The sequence below is a fragment of the Periplaneta americana genome, chromosome 3, assembly GCF_040183065.1.
Source record: "Periplaneta americana isolate PAMFEO1 chromosome 3, P.americana_PAMFEO1_priV1, whole genome shotgun sequence".
In the NCBI taxonomy this organism is placed as follows: Eukaryota; Metazoa; Arthropoda; class Insecta; order Blattodea; family Blattidae; genus Periplaneta; species Periplaneta americana.
This window is the reverse complement of record NC_091119.1, coordinates 161,619,362-161,644,224: the sequence shown is the minus strand read 5'-3', so window position 1 is coordinate 161,644,224 and position 24,863 is coordinate 161,619,362. Positions and strand designations below refer to the sequence as shown.

The following is a 24,863-nucleotide window of genomic DNA, read 5'->3' as shown; positions in this document are numbered from 1 at the left end:
ACAAGAAAAAATTCGGATGTGTGACTTTTCGAAGTGAAGTTGGCAACATTGTGTGATTTTTCTACTGTGCAACTCCTAATTATTTTCCCTCATGGGTATTTCAATTATTATATAATTTATTAATTCAAAAACCAGGGCATTTGTATGATCTGGCTACATATACCTAAAGAGTGTAGGTAAAATGACGTTTGGATTAGCAGCACATATGTCAGATTCAAGTTCGAGTGTGATAAGTGTATAGTTTGTGCCCCTTATATTTTCAATTCTGAAAATAAGTACCACTAAAGGTATAAGATTGCAATCCTTTACTTGCAGTGAAAAACTTAAAATTTAAAAAATGCAGGAAATCGTGAAGTATTCTATTAATCATTAAGCAAGACAACTGATATGCGTGCAATGCATGCGTATAGGATGGATTTGAAATATGTCCTGTTCCAGCATAAAATTTTTTTATTTATTGTTAACTGAATTGTATTTGTGTTTGTTTTTAATTTGTCGTAAATACAATTGTTGAAAGTTTAATTTTTGTAATTGTGTTTGTTTTCTTATTATGTATTTTTTTCTTTTTGCCTCTCAAAATTGGGGTGCACGGCTCATTCGAGAAAATACAGCTATTCCTGTTCATAACACCAGCAGCAAAAGGTTCACACTGCTAATAAAAAAAAAGCTCACCTTGCTTTTATGAAACTACCTTCTTTAATATCATCTGCAATTGCGTCATCAATGTCAATCACAGGGATAGAGTCGCCATAGTTTTCATAAATTTGTTTCAACTTGGCCACTTCTCTTTTTCTGACTTGGTTTGATGGGATTGCTGCAAAACAGAATCATTATTAATATGAAACATCAATTTTAATGTGCTGAAACTTTAGATCCACATAACTACATTTTTCTTTAAGTCTAAATGTAATTAAAGTTAAACATTCATTAAAAGCTTCAATTAAAATTTACGTATCAAAAACTTAAAATAATACAAATTCATTTCTACAATAAATTAATTCAAATGTTAAAAGTGTTACAAGATTCTAGTTAAAGAGATAGAAAAACCTTACAAACCTCTCAATACATGGTACAATCTTGCAACACTGTTTATTTTTGACTTTCTAAGTCTTGATAATTCTAGTAAGAGTTTCGTATTTGTCGTGTGAATCTTCCTGATTTCTTTAATAGCCTGTAAAATATTACATCAAGTCTATTACAAAGAAACACAAGATTTAATGTACATATGCAGTGCATGGTTTAATGATCAGAGCGAGGGGCACCATTCCACAATTAACTTAAAAAATTTGGAATCCATGACATCATTCCTAAAATAATCAGTTCAACCATTAAAGAGTATATGACAATTCTGAAAAAACCATTTATACCGAATATTATAGCTTCCCCCCCCCCTTTTTTTTCGTTTGTGTGTGACTGTAATAAATATTATGTATAATTTATATTACAGTATTTCTAAAATATATGTTCTAAGTTCGTGTAAATTTGACTCATCTACTTACTGCAATCACTTATTATTCTTGTATGTGTTACCGTTAAAACCCAAAATCCGTCAAAACCAGTTTCAACTAGTAAAAATTAGTTTTAAAAATGAAGCGAGTTTTCGTAAGTTCTAGAATCAATGACAGGTTAGGTTTGGTTTCTTTAGGTTTTTGGTTTATTTAGGATTTTACCAAACTAAAACCTAAACAAACCAAACCTAACCTGTCACTGATTCTAGATCTTACGAAAACTCGCTTTCTATAGTCGCAACGCTGTTATTCTCGGCGTGACTCCTCCTCTTTGCTTACGTCTTAGGAAGTGAAGGCTCTATAAAGTCTAGATAGGTAGTATCATTAGCCATTTTTGTTCTTTCGTTGCCGAGCTACCATACGAGGAATCTATTTGCCACACCGTTAAACATTATCATGTCATAGCTCCTATGATAATAAATCAAATGCACTGTAATTCAGCAAATAAATGAGCGGCAAATAACGTCTTCGTGTGCTTTCTACGAACGTCAACGAAAGAGCCAAAATGGCGGGCGATTATATTAAGTATTTATCGAGCCTTAAGAAATGAATAACTTCTTCATCAGCGAATCACAAGACGCACACGTTTAAATATAGCCGACCTGCAATGTGATTGGCTGCCAGAAATTAGAGTGATGGGACTATATCTACCTACATTTGCTTAAGCTAATTTTTACTAGTTGAAACTGGTTTTGACGGATTTCGGGTTTTAACGGTAACATATGCATATTTGGAAATAAATGATATATTACTGTTATTAGTTACAACTATTACTACTTTTATCATCATAATTATTATCTTTATCGTCGTCATTGTTGTTACTGGTAATGGAATAAATTCCAGAGATGTCATAGGCTTTCTCTTATAGAACACATTAGCTAAATATTAGAAACACATTTGTTATTAATCACCAATTTTAGAATGTCACGTTTGTTGGTTTGCCGAAGCTCTTCATCCGACAGGAATGTAGATCCAAGTCTATAGAACCCTTGGAGCAGCTCCTTTCGCCTATATTTTTCATTGCTGGCATGGACAATAGAATCCCTTGGTTTAGCTTTAAACACGCCTTTCTCGGTTATATACTGAAAGAATAAAAACAAAAGATAATTATTCGTATTAGTACTCAGGGATAAAAATAACAATTTTTGTTAGTTGACAGAATGAAGTTCTTGCATTTTCCAGTCTTATCAGTCCAACAATGAAAGCTCATATTTCTGAAGTTGGAATGCTTCTAACATTAAATGAATACTCTTCACAGAAGAATAATAGAGATATTCTGAACTAGCACTAACAAATAGCGCATGTGTACTTTGAGGAATGCGCTTTGCGTGTGCATTTGTTTTTCAGTATGTAAATATTGAAGATTTATTTAGTGTATTAATATATTAAATATTCTTAAAAACAACTGAAGATACTAATTTTTGTTGTGTTTCTCTATGTAAAAACCATGGAAAGTTTTTGCCTTCAATCAGTTTCCAAAAGATGCTTACAGCTAGCTCAGATCTACACCCACCACACAATCATGTGCTACTGCATCAATGCCATTGTCACTCATTGTCACTTTGACAAGATACTGCTTTTGCTTCGCGTATTCTGCTTCACAGCAGACACAGACAGCACAAATATATCACCCGTCAGAACAACACATTTCATATACAAAACAAATCTTTTTCAAATAATTTGAAGCCTGTATCGCATAAGGAGTTTTAAACTTTTAATTAAACCACATCGATTTTCCACTTCCAAAACACAAAATAATCCATGGAGATTATATGTGATAGTTTCACAAGTGGCTAAAATGAAGCAGAGAGATCTTTGAAACAACCATCATTTTTGTTGTTGTTTTCTAATGCCAGGCGTTTGACAATAAAGTCATTTGACCTCTTGCACTCCAATATTTTTAAAAGATATTATCATGGTCAGCCAATGAAGCACAGATTTTGAGGTGTTCCGAATCCATTTCTTGGTTTGAGTTGCACAATGGGCAGTTAGGGGACTGATATATTCCAATTCTATGCAGGTGTTTGGCCAAACAATCATGGCCTGTTGCCAATCTAAATGCAGCTACAGACGATTTTCGTGATAAATCGGGAATTAACTGTGGATTATGATGCAGAGAGTTCCATTTTTTCCCTTGAGATTGTGTTATCAAATTTTGTTTGTTGAAGTCTAAGTATGTAGATTTAATAAATCTTTTCAGAGTAATATGTAGATTTAGTAACAGGTCTGTAAGTAGCAGTGCTGCCTTCTTTGCTAATGCATCCGCATTCTCGTTTCCCAGGATTCCACAATGGGACGGTATCCATTGGAATACAATTCTTTTATTGAGTGATATTAATTGAGAGAGCATTTTTGTTATTTCTGCTGTTTGAGATGAAGGTGTGTGTTTAGAGACTATTGATAGAATAGCTGCTTTGGAGTCTGACAATACAACTGCATTCTTAAATTTATTGATGTGAAATAGAAGATTCCTGAGACTTTCACTTATTGCAACGATTTCTCCATCAAAACTTGTTGTTACATATGCAAGAGATCTATAAAGTGAGAAGAGACAGCACGTAACACCTGCACCGGCACCTTGTTCTCTGGAGATCAGAGATATTCTGGGGATTGTGTGTGAATGAAGTAGCCACCAAAACGTTAAAATATGGTGTTCACTTAAATCGGCTACAACTTGCCATTTTCACTCCAATATGAAATGAGTACCATTAAGGTAAAATTATCCGGAGGTAAAATAGTCCCCCAATTGGATCTCCGGGCGGGTAGGAATTTCTGGAATTTACTCCTGCATTTTTACAATGGGACGATACTAGGCTTACAGTAAACTTCAGATTAACTGGGATGTTGATTATCTGGGACGATCCGTAGTGAACTCTGGATCGGCAGGCAAGCGCCTAAGCTATGCCGATGGCTATGTAGCAGTTATATATAGGAAAGGTAAACATATTTTTTGACCACACCACTGAAACTAAATTTCTTGCAAATTAGAGTTGTGTTATTAATGTGAAACAAAATAATATCGACAAAAATATAAAATAGTACATATGCAACGAGCCTATAATGGTAGTAATTAAGACGCAAGTATGTTTGTTTATGAAAAGAGCGCAAGCGAGTTTCATAATTTTCATACGAGCGTCTTAATTACCATTATAGGCAAGTTTCATACGACTTTTTATGCTCGACCATATTTCTAACTTGAAATTATTCAAAAGTATTCATGTAATGTTTATGTAAGTGAGTAGCGAACTGACCTGAATTGTCAGATGTGCGCAGACGCGAAAGTATTGATTTTTTCTGAGGCCGAATGTCATTGACCTTGATATAACGTACAGAATATGATGAACATTAGTCTTGATATAACCTGGAAATTGATTTAGAATTGAGAAACGAGATGACAAATTGAATTTATTTGAATATTATTTACAATTAACGCTTATTATTATAATAACAGAACATAACCTTCTGCGACAGTATTGGATTTCCAGCCTCCGTGACTTTTCGCTAATTGTCTTTCGATTGCATATCCGAGAATAATCGATACTTGCGGTTTTATAATGGTACAAAGGTGATTTGTCATTGGCTGAACACCTGAACTTTAATGAATAGGTGCACTTTAATGAGGTGCATTAAAGGGCTACTACCAGGTGTATAATTACTACATTTCGGCATGGTCGAGCATAAAGTAATTTATAACACTGATTCTCACGACGTCACTGTAATAAAATATTTACAGTAATGCAGTCAATCATCTTTTCTGTTGCCATACCACACATTTATCATAATCCAATGAACATTGTATATTAATTATGACAGTGGAAAAGAATATACATATTGAATTAGTAATCCACTTATAAAAGAATAATTCTATTTTTTATATTTCCATCAATTTCAGCCTTAAGTATGAAACACTCTCTGCTGATACCAATATTAAAAAAACACAAATGATAAAATTGATCTCTATAAATACCTACTCCTGGATATTTCCTGTAAAAAACTTAATATTTGACATTTCAAGAAATTCTAAATAAAGCAATTAGCACCGAATTTTATGTGTTTTGAAAATGTTCAATACTATTTCATAATCTGAAGTAATACCAATAATCACACAGAGATTAATCTGAAAATAAATATAATTTGATGTGTGTCTAATCAGCAACTTTACTTACTTACTTACTTACAAATGGCTTTTAAGGAACCCGAAGGTTCATTGCCGCCCTCACATAAGCCCGCCATCGGTCCCTAGCCTGTGCAAGATTAATCCAGTCTCTATCATATCCCACCTCCCTCAAATCCATTTTAATATTATCCTCCCATCTACGTCTCGGCCTCCCCAAAGGTCTTTTTCCCTCTGGTCTCCCAACTAACACTCTATATGCATTTCTGGATTCGCCCATATGTGCTACATGTCCTGCCCATCTCAAACGTCTGGATTTAATGTTCCTAATTATGTCAGGTGAAGAATACAATGCGTGCAGTTCTGCGTTGTGTAACTTTCTCCATTCTCCTGTAACTTCATCCCGCTTAGCTCCAAATATTTTCCTAAGCACCTTATTCTCAAACATCCTTAACCTATGTTCCTCTCTCAGAGTGAGAGTCCAAGTTTCACAACCATACAGAACAACCGGTAATATAACTGTTTTATAAATTCTAACTTTCAGATTTTTTGACAGTAGACTAGATGATAAAAGCTTCTCAACCGAATAATAACACGCATTTCCCACATTTATTCTGCGTTTAATTTCCTCCCGAGTGTCATTTATATTTGTTACTGTTGCTCCAAGATACTTGAATTTTTCCACCCCTTCGAAGGATAAATCTCAAATTTTTATATTTGCATTTCGTACAATATTCTCGTCACGAGACATAACCATATACTTTGTCTTTTCGGGATTTACTTCCAAACCGATCACTTTACTTGCTTCAAGTAAAATTTCCGTGTTTTCCCTAATCATTTGTGGGTTTTCTCCTAACATATTCACGTCATCTGCATAGACAAGAAGCTGATGTAACCCGTTCAATTCCAAACCCTGCCTGTTATCCTGAACTTTCCTAATGGCATATTCTAAAGCGAAGTTAAAAAGTAAAGGTGATAGTGCATCTCCCTGCTTTAGCCCGCAGTGAATTGGAAAAGCATCAGATAGAAACTGACCTATACGGACTCTGCTGTATGTTTCACTGAGACACATTTTAATTAATCGAACTAGTTTCTTGGGAATACCAAATTCAATAAGACTATCATATAATACTTTCCTCTTAACCGAGTCATACGCCTTTTTGAAATCTATGAATAACTGATGTACTGTACCCTTATACTCCCATTTTTTCTCCATTATCTTTCGAATACAATCAGCAACTTTAATGTTCGGAATTTCAAAATAATACCAGAACATACACTTAATTTAATTAGTTACACAGCTGAAAAATAAGTGAAGTTACATTTAAGAAAGTGCTTGTGTTTGCTACTTACATAGCTCCCATCCAATATTCGTTTGTCAAATGGCAGACAAGTTTTTATGTTTACAGTTGCATGCTTGACTCTCCACACAAGTTTAAGATCTTCAGGAATGAACTCCACTTTCCTCTTGAGTTGACTAAAAAAACAAAAGAGAGGAAAGAATAAATAACGAGAAACAAACAGAGAGAGTACGTGACATAGAAATAAACAAGAAGGCACAAAAAGAGAAATGGCAAAAAAGAAAGCAAAAATAATGAAAAAATTTAAAAGGATGAGAGAGACGTTCCAAAAAGAAAGAATAAACAAAGGAGACATAAAAATGGAAAAAGAAAGGAAAGAAAAGAGAAATAAGAAATAAAGAAAAAATGGAAGAAAAACAGTAAGAGAATGAACAGAAAACAAAAACAATAAAAAAAATAAATAAATGACAGACAGAGAAATAAATTTGCTTCTTAAGACCTGTTTTCACATGGACTCTGCTGTGATCACACTACAACTTGTCCTGTCGTCTGTTTTTCATACATAGTAGGCCTACTGTGCTGTGATTATGACATCATCTGTCTTTAGTTGGAGAAATCGATCTCAATGAAGAGGACATAATCCATGTCCACCGCTATGGAGTAACAGTTAGCCTGCCTGACCGTGAAACGAGTGGACCCGGGTTCAAATCCTAGTTGGGACACGTTATCTGGTCGAGGTTTTTTTTCGAGGTTTTCCTCAGCCAATAAGAGCAATGCTGGGCAACTTTCGGCGTTGAACCCTGGATTCATTTTGCCGACATCATCACCTTCATCTTATTCAGATGCTATATAATAATAATAATAATAATAATAATAATAATAATAATAATAATAATAATCGAGGCATGACATCCATCTAATATAGGAGACACTTTTCTCCATATTCTCCCACAATTAGGTTGTTACAACAATTTCTAAACAGCAGTATCTTATTTTGCCTATTTTCATCCCATTATGTCATACGAAGTAATATTTTGGGGAAATTCTGCAGATAGTAAAGATATACTCTTATTACAAAAAAGAGCCATTAGAATAATAGTTGAAGCAAAGGCTAGAGAATCATGTAGATTATTTTTTAAAAAATTGGAGATTCTGACCTTAACAAATCAGTACATATATTCTTTAATAAATTTCCTCTTATGTAATAAAGAAAATTTTCCAACTAATTCAGACATATATAGTATAAATACCCGCAGAAAGAATGATTTTCATACGCCATCATCAAATTTATATGCTATCAAAGGGGAGTACATTACATGGCGACAAAAATGTTCAATAGTCTTCCTGAAGACATTACGAATCATAGCCAAAACCCTGCATTATTTAAGGTAAAACTAAAAAAATTACTTAATATCTCACACTTTCTATTCTGTAGATGAATTCTTGACACTTCACAGTACTGTGTAAATATTTTAATACTATTAAATGGTAAACATATTGCATTGTATAAAATATTATTATTATTATTATTATTATTATTATTATTATTATTATTATTATTATTATTATTATTATTATTATTATTATTAAGGTATTAATTCTGTACATTTTTCATATTTGCATTTTATATGTTAAACGTAAGAATTGGCATGTTCTTCATTCTATGCCATAAAGCAAATGTAAAAATATTATGGAACTAATAAATCTATCTCTCTTCTCTGTCTCTCAACCAACGCTATCTAATGGAAAAAAGCAGATCTCCTTAACATGAAACCATTCCTACCAGACTATGCAAAGGTGTTTTATGACATCCTTTGCTGACATTGAACAACTCAACGTAATCATTAACTGCATCATCATATTTTAATGTTTTTGAGTTTACACAACTATATATTATCACCCCCTTTTTGTTTGGATGTTATAATGCCTCTTTAAAGGTGTGGCACTTGGAGCACTGTAAGTGAAAAGAATAAGGGACTTGAAACTTTTTATAATGTTTACTACATTATATACATTATATGTTAGAATGAATAGAAATTATTGACACAATATGTTTACCTTTAAGATTGATACATATCCTTCACAACTATGCATATAGTTTGAAAAATAAACATTAATACCAGCACTGGAAAATTTTTCACTTATTCCTGTAAAATTTTCTGAATGGTACTTAGAACCTTTGCCATTTCCACTCTTCAAATGATTTATACTGTTTGGCACTGATACACAGTCAACGCACAGCCCAGCATAGTTCTATATGTGAAAACATGCCTTATACTGTTCTGTAAAACTTAAAAAGCTAAATTCTACTTTTAAAAATATAATTTAAGGTATCTGTATAATACAGAACTTTTCAGGATCTGTTATTATGTCTGAGTGAATATTACCAACTTCAAACATAAAATTACTTTTCTTTCTTTTCTTACTCTGTAAGCCATCTCGTTGCTGTCTCCAAATTCTGGAAGAAAGACTGGTCATCTAGATGTGTGAAAGGGTTCTTCAGTACAACACACTTGTTATGATACATAGCAGCTGTAATGTAGCCAACACCAGGAATTGAAGGTACCAGCTTAATTGACACAACTGTTTTTCCAAGAGATAGGATTGCAGTTCCATTCATATTTCTTATTGGTCCTGCTTGTAGAACAGGATTAGGACGCTGCAATACAGGGTGCTGCAAGATATTAAATCTATAAAAAAAGAAAACACAGAAGATGGCTATGAAAAAATAGTGAAGATTTCAATCTATGTATTTGAGTATGAGAATTTTTATTTCTCAATTATGAAAGAAATAAAACAATTATTAAACACTCGATTATCCAATGTTATACAGGGTGTAAACGATATAAACTGCCAAAATTATACAGACTGTACATCTCGGTCTACTGAATATGATGGGTAATGAAATTTTGTTTTCTCTTTTTTTTTTTTAATTCCTAAAATATCATGTTTTTAAAATTGATAGTAGTCTAATATTTACTGTTCCGACTAACTGTGAATGTCACTACCAATGACCTTCCGTCCAACACATGCTAACACCACTACAATAGAGAGATAACAAAGTATCCTGATTTGTAAAGAAGGATATCACCACAGTTGCAATGTATGTGGCAGACCGAAGTAAATAATTTAAATTTAAAAGGCATGATGGGACCGATAAGCTAATTTGTTATTAGTGACAATCAAAATTTATTTCATGTGCCGTCTATGCTTATCCTTATTTAACAACTATATTGGTTTTACAATATTTTTTTTACATAATATATCAATTGAACGTTTTCAGCTCTATAGAGCCATCATCAGAAACACGTATGCCCATATGTATGATATAAGTACACAGTATATTGCCGTACATGTGAACTCAATATTAAATAACATGCTTCTGTATAAAATCGATGATTATATGGTAATAATTACATTATAAATACAAAACAGCTATGTAGGCCGTATTCGAATGTTAAAATTATTAATGTTAAAATTACATAAAATGCTTTAAAATTATTATAATCAGAGGTAATAGTTGTCCAATTTGATGTCTATGTGGATTTCCATAATTTGGTGGTAGCTGGATGTGACAACTGTGGGAGAAGAAAGTATCGAATGTAATGTCTATACTCAGAATTACAATCATGCACATTACCAGAACAAAGTGTACATACATCTCACAATGCTATTATTGCCATGATCTTAATAATTCACATGAATCTATTACAGAACATCTCGTGTAGAGATTTTATATGTACGTAAGCGCACGGAACAGTTGTCTATTAATTAAAAGTTTGAAATTTTATAAGACCGGATTTTAAAAATAATAAGAGAAATATAATTGACTATGTCTTGGGTTGAAACTGTATGAATTTAACTTACTATGATGCGTGTAGCGGATGTGTTCTTGTAGTCACTGAGGACAGAAGGCAACTGTTTGGTGTGCTCCGTGTACAGGAATTACGTAAACTATGTCACAGCTGATGGTGGAAGGGTAAATAATGATGGTATACTAGCATTTCCAAAAACATTAGACTAACAGATAACATTTTTTTTTTCTAGGGAAACCACAAAAATTACAGAAAAATTTTATTAGACTTTTTTGTTCAGTAATTTATGCTCTATCACCAGTATTTTTTTGGCAGTTTATATAGTTTACACCCTGTATAAGTCATAAAATGATGTAGTTAACACAAACCAGTATTAACTTTAATCTTATATCAACTGGAATGGCTTGATTCCGTGGACTCTCTTGATTTTTTATCTCAACTAAAATTTCTTTACAGACCTATTCATTGTACATATTTTATTGCATACAAAAGAATAATTTCAGAAGTTTAGTACTACTGTTCAAAACATTTTGTAACAAACACAATTATCATAAGCACCAGATCTTTAGATTATAATAACCTACTTCTTCTATATCGTCTATCGTGATGTTTCAATTTTCTTTCAGATTTCATGTTCTGGTGAACATAATACGAAACTTTCACAGCACCTTAATAGAGTATAATTTGTAATTTACTACTTAGAAAATTATAATTCACCATTTTTAACCTATAAGATTCCATGTTAGTGTCTTTATTTATTTTTGTTTATGTATGTACCGATTTCTTGAAGAGAAGAATTACTGTTTACAATAGTTAAACAATCAAATTTGTTCAGTCTTCAAGCATATTAACTGAAGGAGGGTTTGCCCCTAAACATATCTGCAAACATTTCACTGTGCTGTGCCTTCAAAATGTGTCACACTTAATTCAGAGCCAAGTGATTTTAATGTCATCCAAGACGCATTATGACTGGCATAAATGTTCTAATACTCTCAAAGTGATTTCTCTATGAAAAGTGTAAAATGATTGATTTTAAGATACTATACACAAACAAATTGTTTAAACACAATGATATCCTGCAATCTTCCCTTTGTCTCTAAAAATATATATAGTACTTGTATATGTATATACTTATACCGGTATACTGTAGCTTTAGGAAGCTATGAGACATAAAATCACACTTCGAAATACAGTAAAACCTCGATATAATACTCACATTTATAACACTTTTTCGTCTTGAATGCTTATTTTTTTCTGGTCCCTTGATCCACCCCACAAGAGATAATGTTAAAATATGCCACATTTATAATGTTCACACTTTTAATGCTTTCCTGCTAATTACGATCTTTTTTCCCCATTCCTGGGCAAAAATTATCAAGTACAGGTAATATAACTCTCTTTGCTACCAAAACTCACCTTATAGAACTTGGCATTATGGAATTCAGCACATCTACCGAGTATCTCAATAGTTCCCTACAACATCACTGTATTGTTTATAGGCAAGAGGAAGCAAAGTATGTTAAATGATGTTATTAACAACTGGATCTCTTACTGCCAGATGACTTCTAGAGAGGAATATAAACCTGACAGATTCATAATGATGACGAGTCCAGTCTCGTCTTTTGACTTATGTCTGATAAACAGGGACCGGACTTTTATGTAATTACATATTATATTCCTTTCAACCAAACCATATATAAATAACAAATCTTTGCGAAGCTTGTAATTACCATTAATATATTAAAATTTGATAATACATATTTTTACATATTTACCCCACATTACAAATTATGGTTTGGTATTACATAAATCTACATATTTAGGGTTTTCATTCATTTTTACTTCTCTGAAAGGAAAAGAAAAAAACTTCTGCTGAGGATGTTTACAATTTGAAATACATAGATTTAAAAAGCCTTTTTACCTACCCTAGAAAGGATATATTTCGGGACGAAACATAACGTTCTTAGTTCCAAGAAGTAATAGAGGCACTCGCCCATACCGCCTACTGTAAATATGAGTGAACAAAAGACAACCTTTCTCATACAACTACCTTGTATTATAAAAATCATTCAGAAAGTAGTGTTGCCTTCATGCGGTGGATGGACGAGGACATCATGATTTGTCTTGAACTGTAATTGTTCTGCACACGCCTTAACAAGCCGTTCCCATGCAATTTGCAACCTTACCCACCCTCTTCCTAATTCTTCCAGGGAAAACCCGTGTCAAGTCTGACATGAGGTTTTCAGGTTATTGTTTGACCTCTTTATTTTAAATTTAGTAGACCTATAGGGAAATGGTATTTTTCGAGCAATTAGAAAGTATGGTTCTCAGCTGGAATAATTTTACCCTTCTGAATGAGACAGGAATGTCACTTTCCAAACAACAGTTTGAGGTTTTATTAGGTACTTTGTTTCTTACAGGGAGCAGCTAAAATGCATGTGTCCCACATCTCCTCCTATTTTCTCCTAATCCAGTAAAGCGGATCAGTGCTGCTTGCAGTACTGTTGTGTCATTCATTTCACTCAGTTCTCTAGTTTTAGTACTTATAGTACCTATAAAGTGCAAGTGCTTTTAACTAACTAAAATGGCCCCTGTATCTTCAACTCTAATAACAAAAATAAAATCATGGATTGCGATGGACGAAGCTTTCACTACAGATGGAAAAATAGTAATGCGTCAAGTGTGCGGTAAAAAAAAAGGTGGGGTGCCCTATGAAATCACAACTGGAGAGTCTTACTTATCCTATACCTGCCAGATATTGATATTAAATATTTTCATGATTTTACATATTTTGGTACATATTCAGCTTATTTTTCTTACATAAATATGTATATATTTCACATCTTTGATATTACATAAAAATCCAGTCCCTACTGATAAATCACTCATCTACAAGATTCAGAAATGCCCTGGTGGGAAGCTGACTAAAGTGTTGCATGCTGGCATTAACTACCATGACTTCTTTGCTATCGACAATAATCTTGTTACTGCTGAACAACATAAACTATCAAAGATCATTTCTACCCACAGTGACAGTAAGAATAACACAGTGACGAAAATACAGAGGAAGTCAAGTGCACTGAATGCACTCTTCATTGTCAAAACATATTTCACTTCTTGTCCTGATGTGCCAAAAGATTTATTTCGTAATCTCTGTCATATAGAGCAGAGGTCTGCATTGGTCGGGTTTAGTCAGGTCTGATTTTGTTTGCTAGCAAAGAAATTATGCAAGCAGCATGAGAGTACAGACATGCTTTGACATCACGTATTGTTTATGTTGCAATAGACTCTCGGGTCAGTTGAGTCTACCGGATCTAGGTGTAGGACTCTACCATGGCTCCACTCGTTATCTTAACATTGATGTAATATTATTATATTAATATTAACAATAAAATATTGTTTATTCTTTACAATTTGTACTTACAAGCTTGACATAAGGTACATGGTATACTTTGAAGTTGCCTTTCGAGGTATGGGACCAATGAAAATATGACCGTTATTCATTCTTTTAAACCAATGTACTGGAAGCTAGAGACCAAGTACAAAACAATTCTGTTATATACTATATAAAATTCTTCTTTTATGTAGTTTAAAGTGATCTCTATTCAAAATTTCTTCTCAAGTAGGATATAGAAAGACTGGAAATTATACTCAAATATTACTGTAAACTGGAGTGAAGTTGACTGCACAGATTGAATTTGGTTACACAACGCATTATTTTGCATTGCTGTATTAGAATTACAGTATATCACATTCAAAATATTTCTTTTGAGGAATTCTTAACAAAATATTTAAAACTTTTGGGGCAGAGATTAATTATTAAATTAATACAATGATAATGAAGTAATGTGAAATATAATTTTTCTGAGTTACGCACTATTAATGCTCACAGTACAAAGCACTGAGTTGGATTTGAAGTTAGGTGTCAGATACAATTTGGAAGGGTTCAGGCAGGTGCTACCAATCGAGTACAGACCTGGCTAAATCTGGCCAATGCAGATCTCTAATAACACTACATTCACTTTGCTAAAAGTGCCAATGCATGTTGCAGTACATGATAGAGAAAATCTGAGCTCAGATTTGGATTCAGTACCCCAAGAAACCAAAAGTGTATATAAATTTTATACATTTTTATGACCCTTAATTTTGCAGGCCTATGTTATTGTTTCAATAATTGTCACTGACTGTTAATGTATGAATTACGAAAAATCCTACCTTGTCTCCTTATTCACCAAAAATTATATTATCATGTTTTGCATGTAAAGCAATTATCATTGCTGGGAAGTGGCCTGCTGGCAAACCAAAGTGTAACTTAAATATGACTGTAGAGTTTACATCTTGAAAATTTCATTGTGAATAGTTTCCAAACACATATAATAAAATAAATTCATAAAACTAATTTTTGTTTGTAAATTCTGATCTCAGAATTATATTCAGAAAGTATCAAGAAACCATGCAATACGAAATTCTACAAAACTATTTAAGCCTCACTTCTTTTTAATGCAGAGGTTATGAAAGGATGGGGACTCTACTTTCCTGCACTCCTATGGCACGAATGCAAGACATCTTTACATTTACCATTTAAGCACTGAAATAAGACTTTATAATACTAATAAAAATAATATTCATGGCACTATTAAAACGTATTTTCGTACTTAATCATTTAAATTGAAAGATAAGCACACACACACACTCTTATGCACAGCAAAGTAAACAAAGTAAAATCTCACCTGTCTATACGTGGAGCAATGGGAACAAATCGTCGATGTGAAGATATGTCTGGTTTCTTCTGTGGTTTCCTTTTGGTTTCCTTCCTGTTCATTATTAACTGTATCTCACGAAATAATGAACTTGTGTTGCAAGGAGTCACCACATCCACTAACTCATCACCTTCATTGTCATATTTCAGCATCAAGGAATATGAATTAGATAATGGTTTACTCTTCATGGCTACATTCTTCATCACTTCTGGAACCTTCATGGTCTGTGATATACTTTCTTCAACTGATCCAAAGTTATTAGCAACCTTTTTTACAGGAGATATTCCAATGTTTTTGGATGCAATTTCGTTTTCTCCATCTACTGCTGCTTCATCATTGCACACCCCAATAATCTGCCTATTTTTAAACTCTATTTTCCTAATCTCCACAGTATTATCCACCATAGAAGGAGTTCCATTCACTCCATTGTTATTAAGTTGATTGTTGTTTTCCTCGGTATGGACTCTTCGTATTTGAATACTAGTCTGTAACTCATTTTCGTCTTTTGGATCCTTTCTCAACACATCAGCACCAGAATGTATAGCATTCACTTCACATGTGCCTCTGCCACTGATAAAATTATCTGCTGGTATTATTTCGCTTACATCACTGTGCAAAACTGATTTTTTCATACTATTCTTTTTCGAAAACGTTGTGTACAACCACATACCTCTACATATTCCTTTTTCATTTGGAGCTTGCGCTTTATTGTCATACAATTCCTCCATCTTTTTATTCAGAACTGCATTCTTACAATTGGATTCCATTAAAGAAATAATAGACCTATCTGTGACTTCTTCTGAGTCTAAGTACATTGCATTTACAAATTTACCATTAACAATCTTCACAACATTCACACCAGCCTCTTCTCGAAGCCCATAAGGACCAATAAATACTCTAGTATAGAGGTCAGGTACGGAATATATACCAAATTTGGGCTGGTAACTGTCAATGACTTGAACCTTCTCTTGGCATTTCCTCTCTATTGGCACACGAACAGTCTTACGATGGTTGTTTGCTAAAGATACAGCCCGATTTAAGTGTCCATATCTGATAACACATTTAGTGGATATAAGATACAAGAGATCAAAATGATACTTTATGTTTAGCATATACCAACGGGCAGGCTGTGTTCCTATTGGGAGAGGAACTTCAACTCCAGGAACAAGAGCGCTACTATTATTAACAATCAAAGACTGAATGTTTTCTTTAGTAGGTCCAAAATTTGGTGACTCACTAGTTTTTTCTGAAACCAGGTTATTTTGTACTGTTTTCATCACCATATGTCCACTGTTGGATGTTTCCTTGGACCCATACTGTTTCGAGATAGCATTATTTTGGAAATGTTCTTCTGAAACATTAGCATTTGAAGTACAAATACTAGAATCCTTATCATTCTGCAAAGAAAAGTTTGGTTCTGCAACAGTTCTTGTTTCAGGAACTGAACTGCCTTGTGGTCTGATTGCAATACTAGTCATTTGATCTTTTTCCACAACCGTATTCCTATTTGTATCAAATGCATCTTGTGAACAATCTTTTGTAGTTGATATATAGTTAGAACTCATAGTGACATCTTCAATAATCTCTGTCACATTCTCAGTTTTACCCAATTTACGAAAAGACTCTTCTGTGACTTTTCTTACACTACTGATTACGACATTTGGAATAACAGAAGATGTAGACTGTGATGCTGAAGGCTTTCCACTATCCACTGGCACGTCTATGGATTTACGAAGAACAGAACATCCAGCTGAAACAACTTTACCTTTGTCAGAATGCCTCTTACTTGTACCCATCTGTTGTGTACTTATGTCAATATTTGTTTTAAACTTCAGAGAATTTTCCTTGAGATTTTGCAGTTTCAATGGCTTACTAAATAATTTTACTGTTTCTCTTTCAGTCATCTCACCGACTTTATCTTCTGATTTATTTGATATGTAATTTTGTTCTATACTTGTTACTTCAAATATCTTTTTCTGGCATTTTTCAACACTTCTTCGATCTTGCTGCTGGTTTTCTGAAGAATTTTGAAGATCGCTTAATTGTCTGGCCTGAATTTTATGAGAATAATTTGACGCATTCTGAATTTCTCCAACACTGTAGTCCTTAGCACTTTTTACAAGAGAGCCAACAAGCTCCCAGTGTACTCCATCGCACTGTAGGAGCCCAAAACAATTTGTAGATTTTGAAACAATATCAACTTCCTTGTTATGGGAAAGCTTTTCATTTTTCACGAGTAACTGTTCTACAAGAAAGGTGACCAGTGGCGGTAATTTGTTATGGAAATCAGGAGGTGAAGATAATTTATAGTCATGAAGACTGGTGCAATACTGATCAGGTTTAACAGCAGTGTCAGTAACAAGAAGTTTTGCCATTGATCCACGCTTATAATGCAACCATATGTGATACGTTTGATTTTTTTGTTGGTCTAGTAGAATATCCCAACCAATTAACTGTACTGCGCCTGCAGTAGTTCGGGAAAGATCTAATGGTGTGGTACCATTTTCAAGAATATTTCTAAGTTCAGAATCTTTCCTTGATATTAGTTCTGCAAATCTCACACAACTTATATCATTGCTAGCTTCTGGTAAGACAGGAATGAGGAATGACGAATTATCGAACATCGTATTTCCAGTCAACGTATCTGCAGAATGACATTCTTCTCTGACAGCTTGGGTTCCCTCTATGACGTTGCTACTCGTGCTTTCATGAGTTTGTGGCGGCAGTAACAGAGGAGCTTCAGTATTTTCAGTCCTCTCTATATTGCACATGTAATTGTTGTCGTACTGCATCTCTTCTGATGGGAAATCAAACATATCTGAAGTTTCACATCTTTCAAATTCTTCTGGTCTCAGAGACATGATGCTTACTATTTTTCCAAAGCCCACTTCCTCATCTGCATTATCCGTGGCGCTTACTTCTCCAAAGTCAGAATGAGTGGGCATAAACTGCTCTTCTTCCAGAGCTGGTGGAGGTGATAAAATATCAGGTTGTGCATAGTCACATGAAGCTGTATTTGATATGGCGGAACTGTTTTCGGACTGTGCTACTAAATTATTGGAATAGTCATAGCTGCTCATCTGTGATGGCACCTCAGATTCTTCAATACAGATCTTTTTATGTCGGTTTTTATACCACTGTGACTGATTGCGAAGTAGGTAATTTATAGTTGTACCATTAGTGCGTGCAGAATTACGGTCCACATTATGGGCGTGAATGTTTGCTCTTGAACTTGTGCTCTTAATTGCCACATTGCGAGAGATGCGAGTTTGTTGGTCTGCATCTTGTTTTGAGTTGGCAGACTCTGTGAGATCGAGAGGTGGACCGGGAACTGGTGGGGGTCTAGCAAAAGTTCGGCAAGACATTCGTTTGAATGGTTTCATGCTTTGCCCAGAACAGAAACAATCATATCTGAAGTGTACCATGCACCACGGCACAACATCTTCTAGACCTTCACTTCTTTCAACTGTAACCCTGCATTCTTTCACTTTGTAGCGATCACACCACAAAGATATCTTCTGCTCTGGAGTTAATTTTCCTTTTGTAGGTTTGTTAAATAACTTTGTGGAAGTAACAGTCGCTGGCTTTGGCACCTCCACCTGCACATAAGTTGGTAAATGTAACTGTCGCTCAGATCGTCTAGAATTCTGATTGCTGACTGTTGGTGGTATGTTACCCAAGTCTTCACCAGTTATCATCTTGAATTCAGCCATTGCAAACTCCTTTCCAAGGACAACAGAAGAGTCTCTATACCGCTCTGGTAATTTGATTTCCCTTCGTCGTCTTCCACCACCACCATTGTTTCCACCAGTGCTACCACTACTACTACCTCCCAAAACTATCACTTCATCATTTGACTGTATCACTGTATGTTTAAATTCTTTTTCCACTCTAGCTAAATGTCGGTTTCCTTCATCTTGTAGACGTATTGCAGTACAATATAAAAGTGAAGGTTTTTCTCCAACAGAATTATCATCTTTCTGTTCAGTCAGAGTCTTGCAAGATTCATGATTCTCACAAGAACATTTAAACATACATTTCGCCTTGCCACAGTGTTTCGATGTAGATATGGACTGATAACCTTGAAGGCTACTGCACACACAACCCAATCTGCAAAACTCTTTGTCACAAAATATATTTTCATTTTTCTTATCATCTCCCATTACAATAACATTTACATCTATCTTGTTAAGTTCCCGAAAAACTTTAGTCTTCTTCTGTTTGCCAAAAGCCTTTTTTGGAGATTTTGGTATGGCTAATGGACTACAAGTCGATGTATCAGGATCATCCTGTATGATCATGTTCTCTATTTCATGATTCAAAACACATTGTATCATATCTTCAAGTATATTTTTCACTTCACATTCTGTTTTATCTAATGGGCTTTCTTTTGGCAAACCAGGACAAGATGATGTAACAGAAATAACATTATTTGTATTTGTCTTACTACTCTTCACTTCATGTGACAAAGATGGTTTATCTGGGCTCAAAATAAAAGGTGATGCCGAATTCACTTTGTCTGTGATCTTTGAACTTTCAGATTTTGAAGGTAACTTTATTATTTCGAAGGTTAAAGGATTCAATTTATTACTTTCTTTATTTGAACATTCCAATTTTAAATGTTTAACATCTTCTGTAGGACTTATATTATTCCCCTGTACACTATTTGTTAGAACTTTATCAACAGAATGATGTGTGTCATTTATAGGAATAATATGTTTTTCTACTTTGGTAGAATCGTCAGTTTTCTTACGCGATGTTACAACAGCAGCAGCAAATTTAGCCCATGTCTGGTTTATATGAAACTGATCACTTCTCAGCTTCATGAGTTGTTTAACAGCAAGTGGATGTAGAGGATAACCTACACCAGGTGAAACAACAATTCCATATTGGAGAGGCTCTATTCTTGGTTCTGGGGTTGGGTTCACGTTTGTTGGTTGTGAATCAGTACATTCAGAAGTTACAGGTTTATCATTTCGTTCCTCTTCTGTTTGTATTTCTTCAGTTTTGACTTTTTCACTTTTAGTCTGTGAAGAAGGTTCAAAAGCAACAGAATTTTGAGTCGGCTTTTGTTCAGCTTCTTCAGAAGGAACGACTGAATTTGGATCAGACAACTTTATAATTTCTATATTAACAGTAGGTGTCTTGGTCACTTTACTGCCTGTAATCCTTATGGGTCTTTTCCCAATCCAAGTGTACTTGTAATCAGGATCTAGGTGAAATGTTTCTTCTTTTAGATTAGGTACATCTTTGACGTTTGATATTATAGGATGTGATTTCAGTTTAGAAGACAGTTTATACTTGCCTCTAAAATGTTTCGAAAACTTTGTAGAAGCTTTAACAGAATCCTTCGGTGGATACAACCTCGGTCTTCCACGTTGCGGTATTATACCCTTTCGCTGTAATTTATATTTAGCTTCCTGCATTTCTTGTTCCAACAACTTTCGTTTCTCTGCAAGGGTCTTTGGTTTTGGTCCACCAGGCTTTCTCCCAACTCGTGGCTTCTCTGCAGCTGCAGGGGAGAGTTTTTGAGGTGAACGGAAAGGAAACTGATCTGTTTCTAATTCTGGATGATGTGTGATCCCTTCTTCTGCTCCTAGTTTTGGAATTTCGTAGCTGACATTGAGTTGGGAATGAGATGAGAGATAGTTATCCAATATGTCACTTACAAATGCTGATTTAGAACTCTTGGTTTCATTGACACTTGACTCAAGACGTTTCAGTAATTCTACTGCCTCTGGCCGGAAAACAGCTGCAGAATTTAACATCACATCTTCTTTCAATGGGCTCGGTGACTGCTTGTCAGAACTACAGAGGACTGGCATTTGATTATGTGCCTTTTCTGGTGTTTGATTAAGTCTATCATCTTTCAGACATGTACTTGGGTCTGAAACATTAGGTTTATCTTCAGAATACCAGTGATTTTGTTGATCATCTTCAATGTTCGTTTCATCTGCAGTTCTAACATCACAACTTTCAAAACCATCATCATCTTCATAGGTGTCACTACTGGGACCCGAGCAGCGAGCTGGATTATCGTTAACAGCAAATTGTTTATTCCTCCAGCCCTTAATTTTAGTAATATCATTTGTTTTTGTGGGGACAATGGCCTGGTGTACATATTGAAGATCCACATCTCCAGAATATGCTAAAGTATCATCCATCATATCAAACCCATCATCACTTTGAATCATTCCATCATCTATAGACGAGCCATAAAAAAAATCCTGTTGAATTTTGGTGAATTCAACCATATCACGTTCTGTTTCAAATGACAAAATTTCTATTCCATCAATCACATCCCGTTCCTCTTTTCCTGTACTAACACGCTGAGGTACTGTGAAGAAATCATCATCGTCATCTTCATCTTCATCTCCCTCAATATTAGGCCAGTGATAGGTATCCAATGTCATATTATAGTCACTAACTTCAGCATCATCATGGCTGTTGGCTATAGATCTATGTGAATTGTCACACCCAAAATGTAAATCTTTGCCTTTGCTATCACTTATAGTTTCTGAACCTGGGATATTAGATAAACAATCAACATCCTTCTCACAATTAGTCTCCTCTAAAACATTTGAAAAGATATCTGTATTAAGAGGCTCACCTTTTGTAGCAAAATTAATTTCATCTTCAACTTTATTGTTAGATTTATCATTTTCTTTTAAATTCAGATCAGAGACATTTTTCTGATATTTATCTTTTTTTAGTTCCTTAACAGAAGCGTAAACAGTAAACTGTTTTTCAATATGTTTTATCCCACTGTCATTTTTAAATGAATTCCCTTCACACAATCCATCCTGTCTATTACTATCTTCCTTATATATCTCAGATGTACTTTCAGAAACATGTAATGTGTGCTTTGCTTTGTCTATTGCATCATGTAAAATGACTCTTGTAATTTCTACATTAGATGTATCCATCTTATTCGACCTAAACTTTGCTTGCAAGTCATTTGAACTTGTATTAGTTGACAAATTATCTTTTTTTGATCCTTCAATATGCTCTATGTTAGGAATTGTTTTATTTTTCTTCGATAAGTTAGAGATATTCACGAGAGGAATATTTTCTTGCTCAGGGGATTCCAATACTTTTCTTCTCTTTTTAGGCACAGTTTCTTCGCCCATTTTTTCTATTTCATTGTCAACAAATCCAGATTTCGAAAATTCAACAGCCTTAGACATATTTTCTGAGCTACTATTACCTTCCTTGCCACATTTATCAATGACTATTTCACTCTTTACTCCAGGCTCATTTGTACCTACAATCAAACTGTCATCAGTGCTTACTGCATCAGGAAAGTGATAAGATTTTTTACTAAACGGTGAAGAATCTTGAGTATAGTATATCAAAGAGTCACGAGCTGTTTCAGTATCAGAATATGACTTCTTATGTTTTAAGAGTGACTCAAACTGATAATTATGTTGGCTTACTGCCATCTTATTTTTTTGCTGCACAAATTTCTGATGTGGCTGTGACGTCCTGTCTTCAAAAACTGTATCATTATCTTTTGATACAAATTTATAATTACTTGTTATAGTCACTGTTTTAGGTTTAGGTTCCAAAGTATCACAAACATCAACAAAACTCGCACCTGTACCCACATGTCTAGCACTATGCTGGTAATCTCCTATCCTAATTTCTTTGTTATCTCTTTTTGGTGTTGAGCTATCAGATTCATGAACAATATTTCTGATTGATAAAGGTAACATTTTGTTACCAACTTCTTTTGGGTTATCGGACATTAATGTTTCAGTACTGCTTTTGCTCTTTTTATATTCACGTAAGCAAGTTTTAGGCATTCCACCTCCGGAAAATGTATTTAAGATATTACCAGTCCTCTCATTTTTATTCTGTGGTGACCACACCTTGCCTACAGTGACTGTCTTTGGTTGCCTTGCTGTTACACTGCTTGCAGAAGAAGAAACTATGATACAGTCACCATTCAGAGTCGCACTGTCCTGACTTTGAATGTTATTTGAGTCTAATGCCTTATATTTTCGACATGCTTCTCCAGATGTAGGAATTAAGGCTCTGGGACTTCTCATCATACGTTCACTAGCTTTTCTAAGTTTATCACGTTCTTTCAGTTTTGGCTTGCCTTTACTTACAAACAAACCAGAGTATAATTTTTTACTTAATCCATATGCATCAGCTGTTGTATCATTTCTCCATTTCCTGTGTCTAACTGAATCAGATGGTTCTGTCACAATATATTCATTGGAATCTTCGTCACTTAAGTCATCCAACAAAATACATTCTAGATCAGCCAAAGTTCTTATTGGACTTGATCCAATTTCAGTTTCCTTGGTCTGAAGAGTACCGCTCAGTTCCGAATCTTTAACTAAAACCGTGGGAAGTGTTTCACTCATTTTGTCCTCTGGAAGTAAACGAGGTGGACTGCTATCTGGATCAGGCTCCACAACGTGTACATCACTGCAATATGGAATCAACTCAGGTGGTGTATTGCGACAGGGGGATTTGCTTTTCTTCTCCGAATTACCTTCACCTACTGAACTAACGTCACCTACTCCAGAATCCTGGGCACTTGAAGACTCTTCTTGTACACTCAAATGCTTCGCATTATCCAGTATCTGGTCTTCTACACATGGATGATCTTCTGTCCCTGTCTGATTGCTTTCTTGATATGTACCACTGTTTTCCATTTTCGATATGATGCACTGCAATGCTGTACTTGCTTCTCTTCTTTTGTTGTGGGATCTTGCTTCAAGTACATGGACCTAAATATGGTAAAAATAAAATTAATGGCAGCCAATGTGAAATACTAACTTAATATAAATAAAACAAGACGAAAATTATTAAATAGTTTTTTTTTCTTGTACAAACAAATGTTCAAGTATTGCTTAAAATCCATTAATATCCTTATTCTCTGACAATGTATACACATGTACAACTTTCATTTTCACTGTTTTATAGGTACTACAGGGTGTCGACAAGTCCCGCATCATAGGGTAAATTATAATATGTGCTCAATATGAGCTTCTCTAAATTCATAACATGTCTGAGGCAAAACTTCATGCTATTGAGAATGCGGTGTAACACATCAGTGGTGGTTTCATGATACCTTCCCTCGATCCATGTTCATAGATGTTGCAGATCACGAATCTTCACTTCGTACACTCGTTCCTTCTGATAACTCATAAATCAAAGTCAAGGGAATTTAAGTCTGGCGACCTTGGAGACCATTCTTTGTGTCCTCTGGATTCTATTCACCGATTATGGAACTTCTCGTTAAGCCAACTCCGCACACTACAAATTTTATTATATTGCCTATGATCGGGACTTGTCAGACACTCTGTATTTTCTTTTATTTTTAACTTCAAAAAGACAATATTAACACA

At 34.4% G+C, this 24,863-nt stretch overlaps 1 protein-coding gene across 2 annotated transcripts in view; it reads right to left on the bottom strand.

Annotated features, from left to right (window-relative positions):
• The window catches only part of LOC138696782 (uncharacterized), an 80,771-nt gene that overhangs the window by 26,107 nt on the left and 29,801 nt on the right, over positions 1–24,863 (bottom strand). For both annotated transcript variants that reach the window (XM_069822186.1, XM_069822187.1), the window contains 6 exons: positions 15,469–24,242; positions 9,350–9,613; positions 6,976–7,099; positions 2,420–2,590; positions 1,057–1,171; positions 673–814 (listed from right to left, as the gene is read on the bottom strand). In XM_069822186.1, the coding sequence (XP_069678287.1) occupies positions 673–814; positions 1,057–1,171; positions 2,420–2,590; positions 6,976–7,099; positions 9,350–9,613; positions 15,469–24,167 (9,515 nt within the window). In that variant the 5' untranslated portion in view covers positions 24,168–24,242. The remainder of the gene's footprint in view (positions 1–672; positions 815–1,056; positions 1,172–2,419; positions 2,591–6,975; positions 7,100–9,349; positions 9,614–15,468; positions 24,243–24,863) is intronic.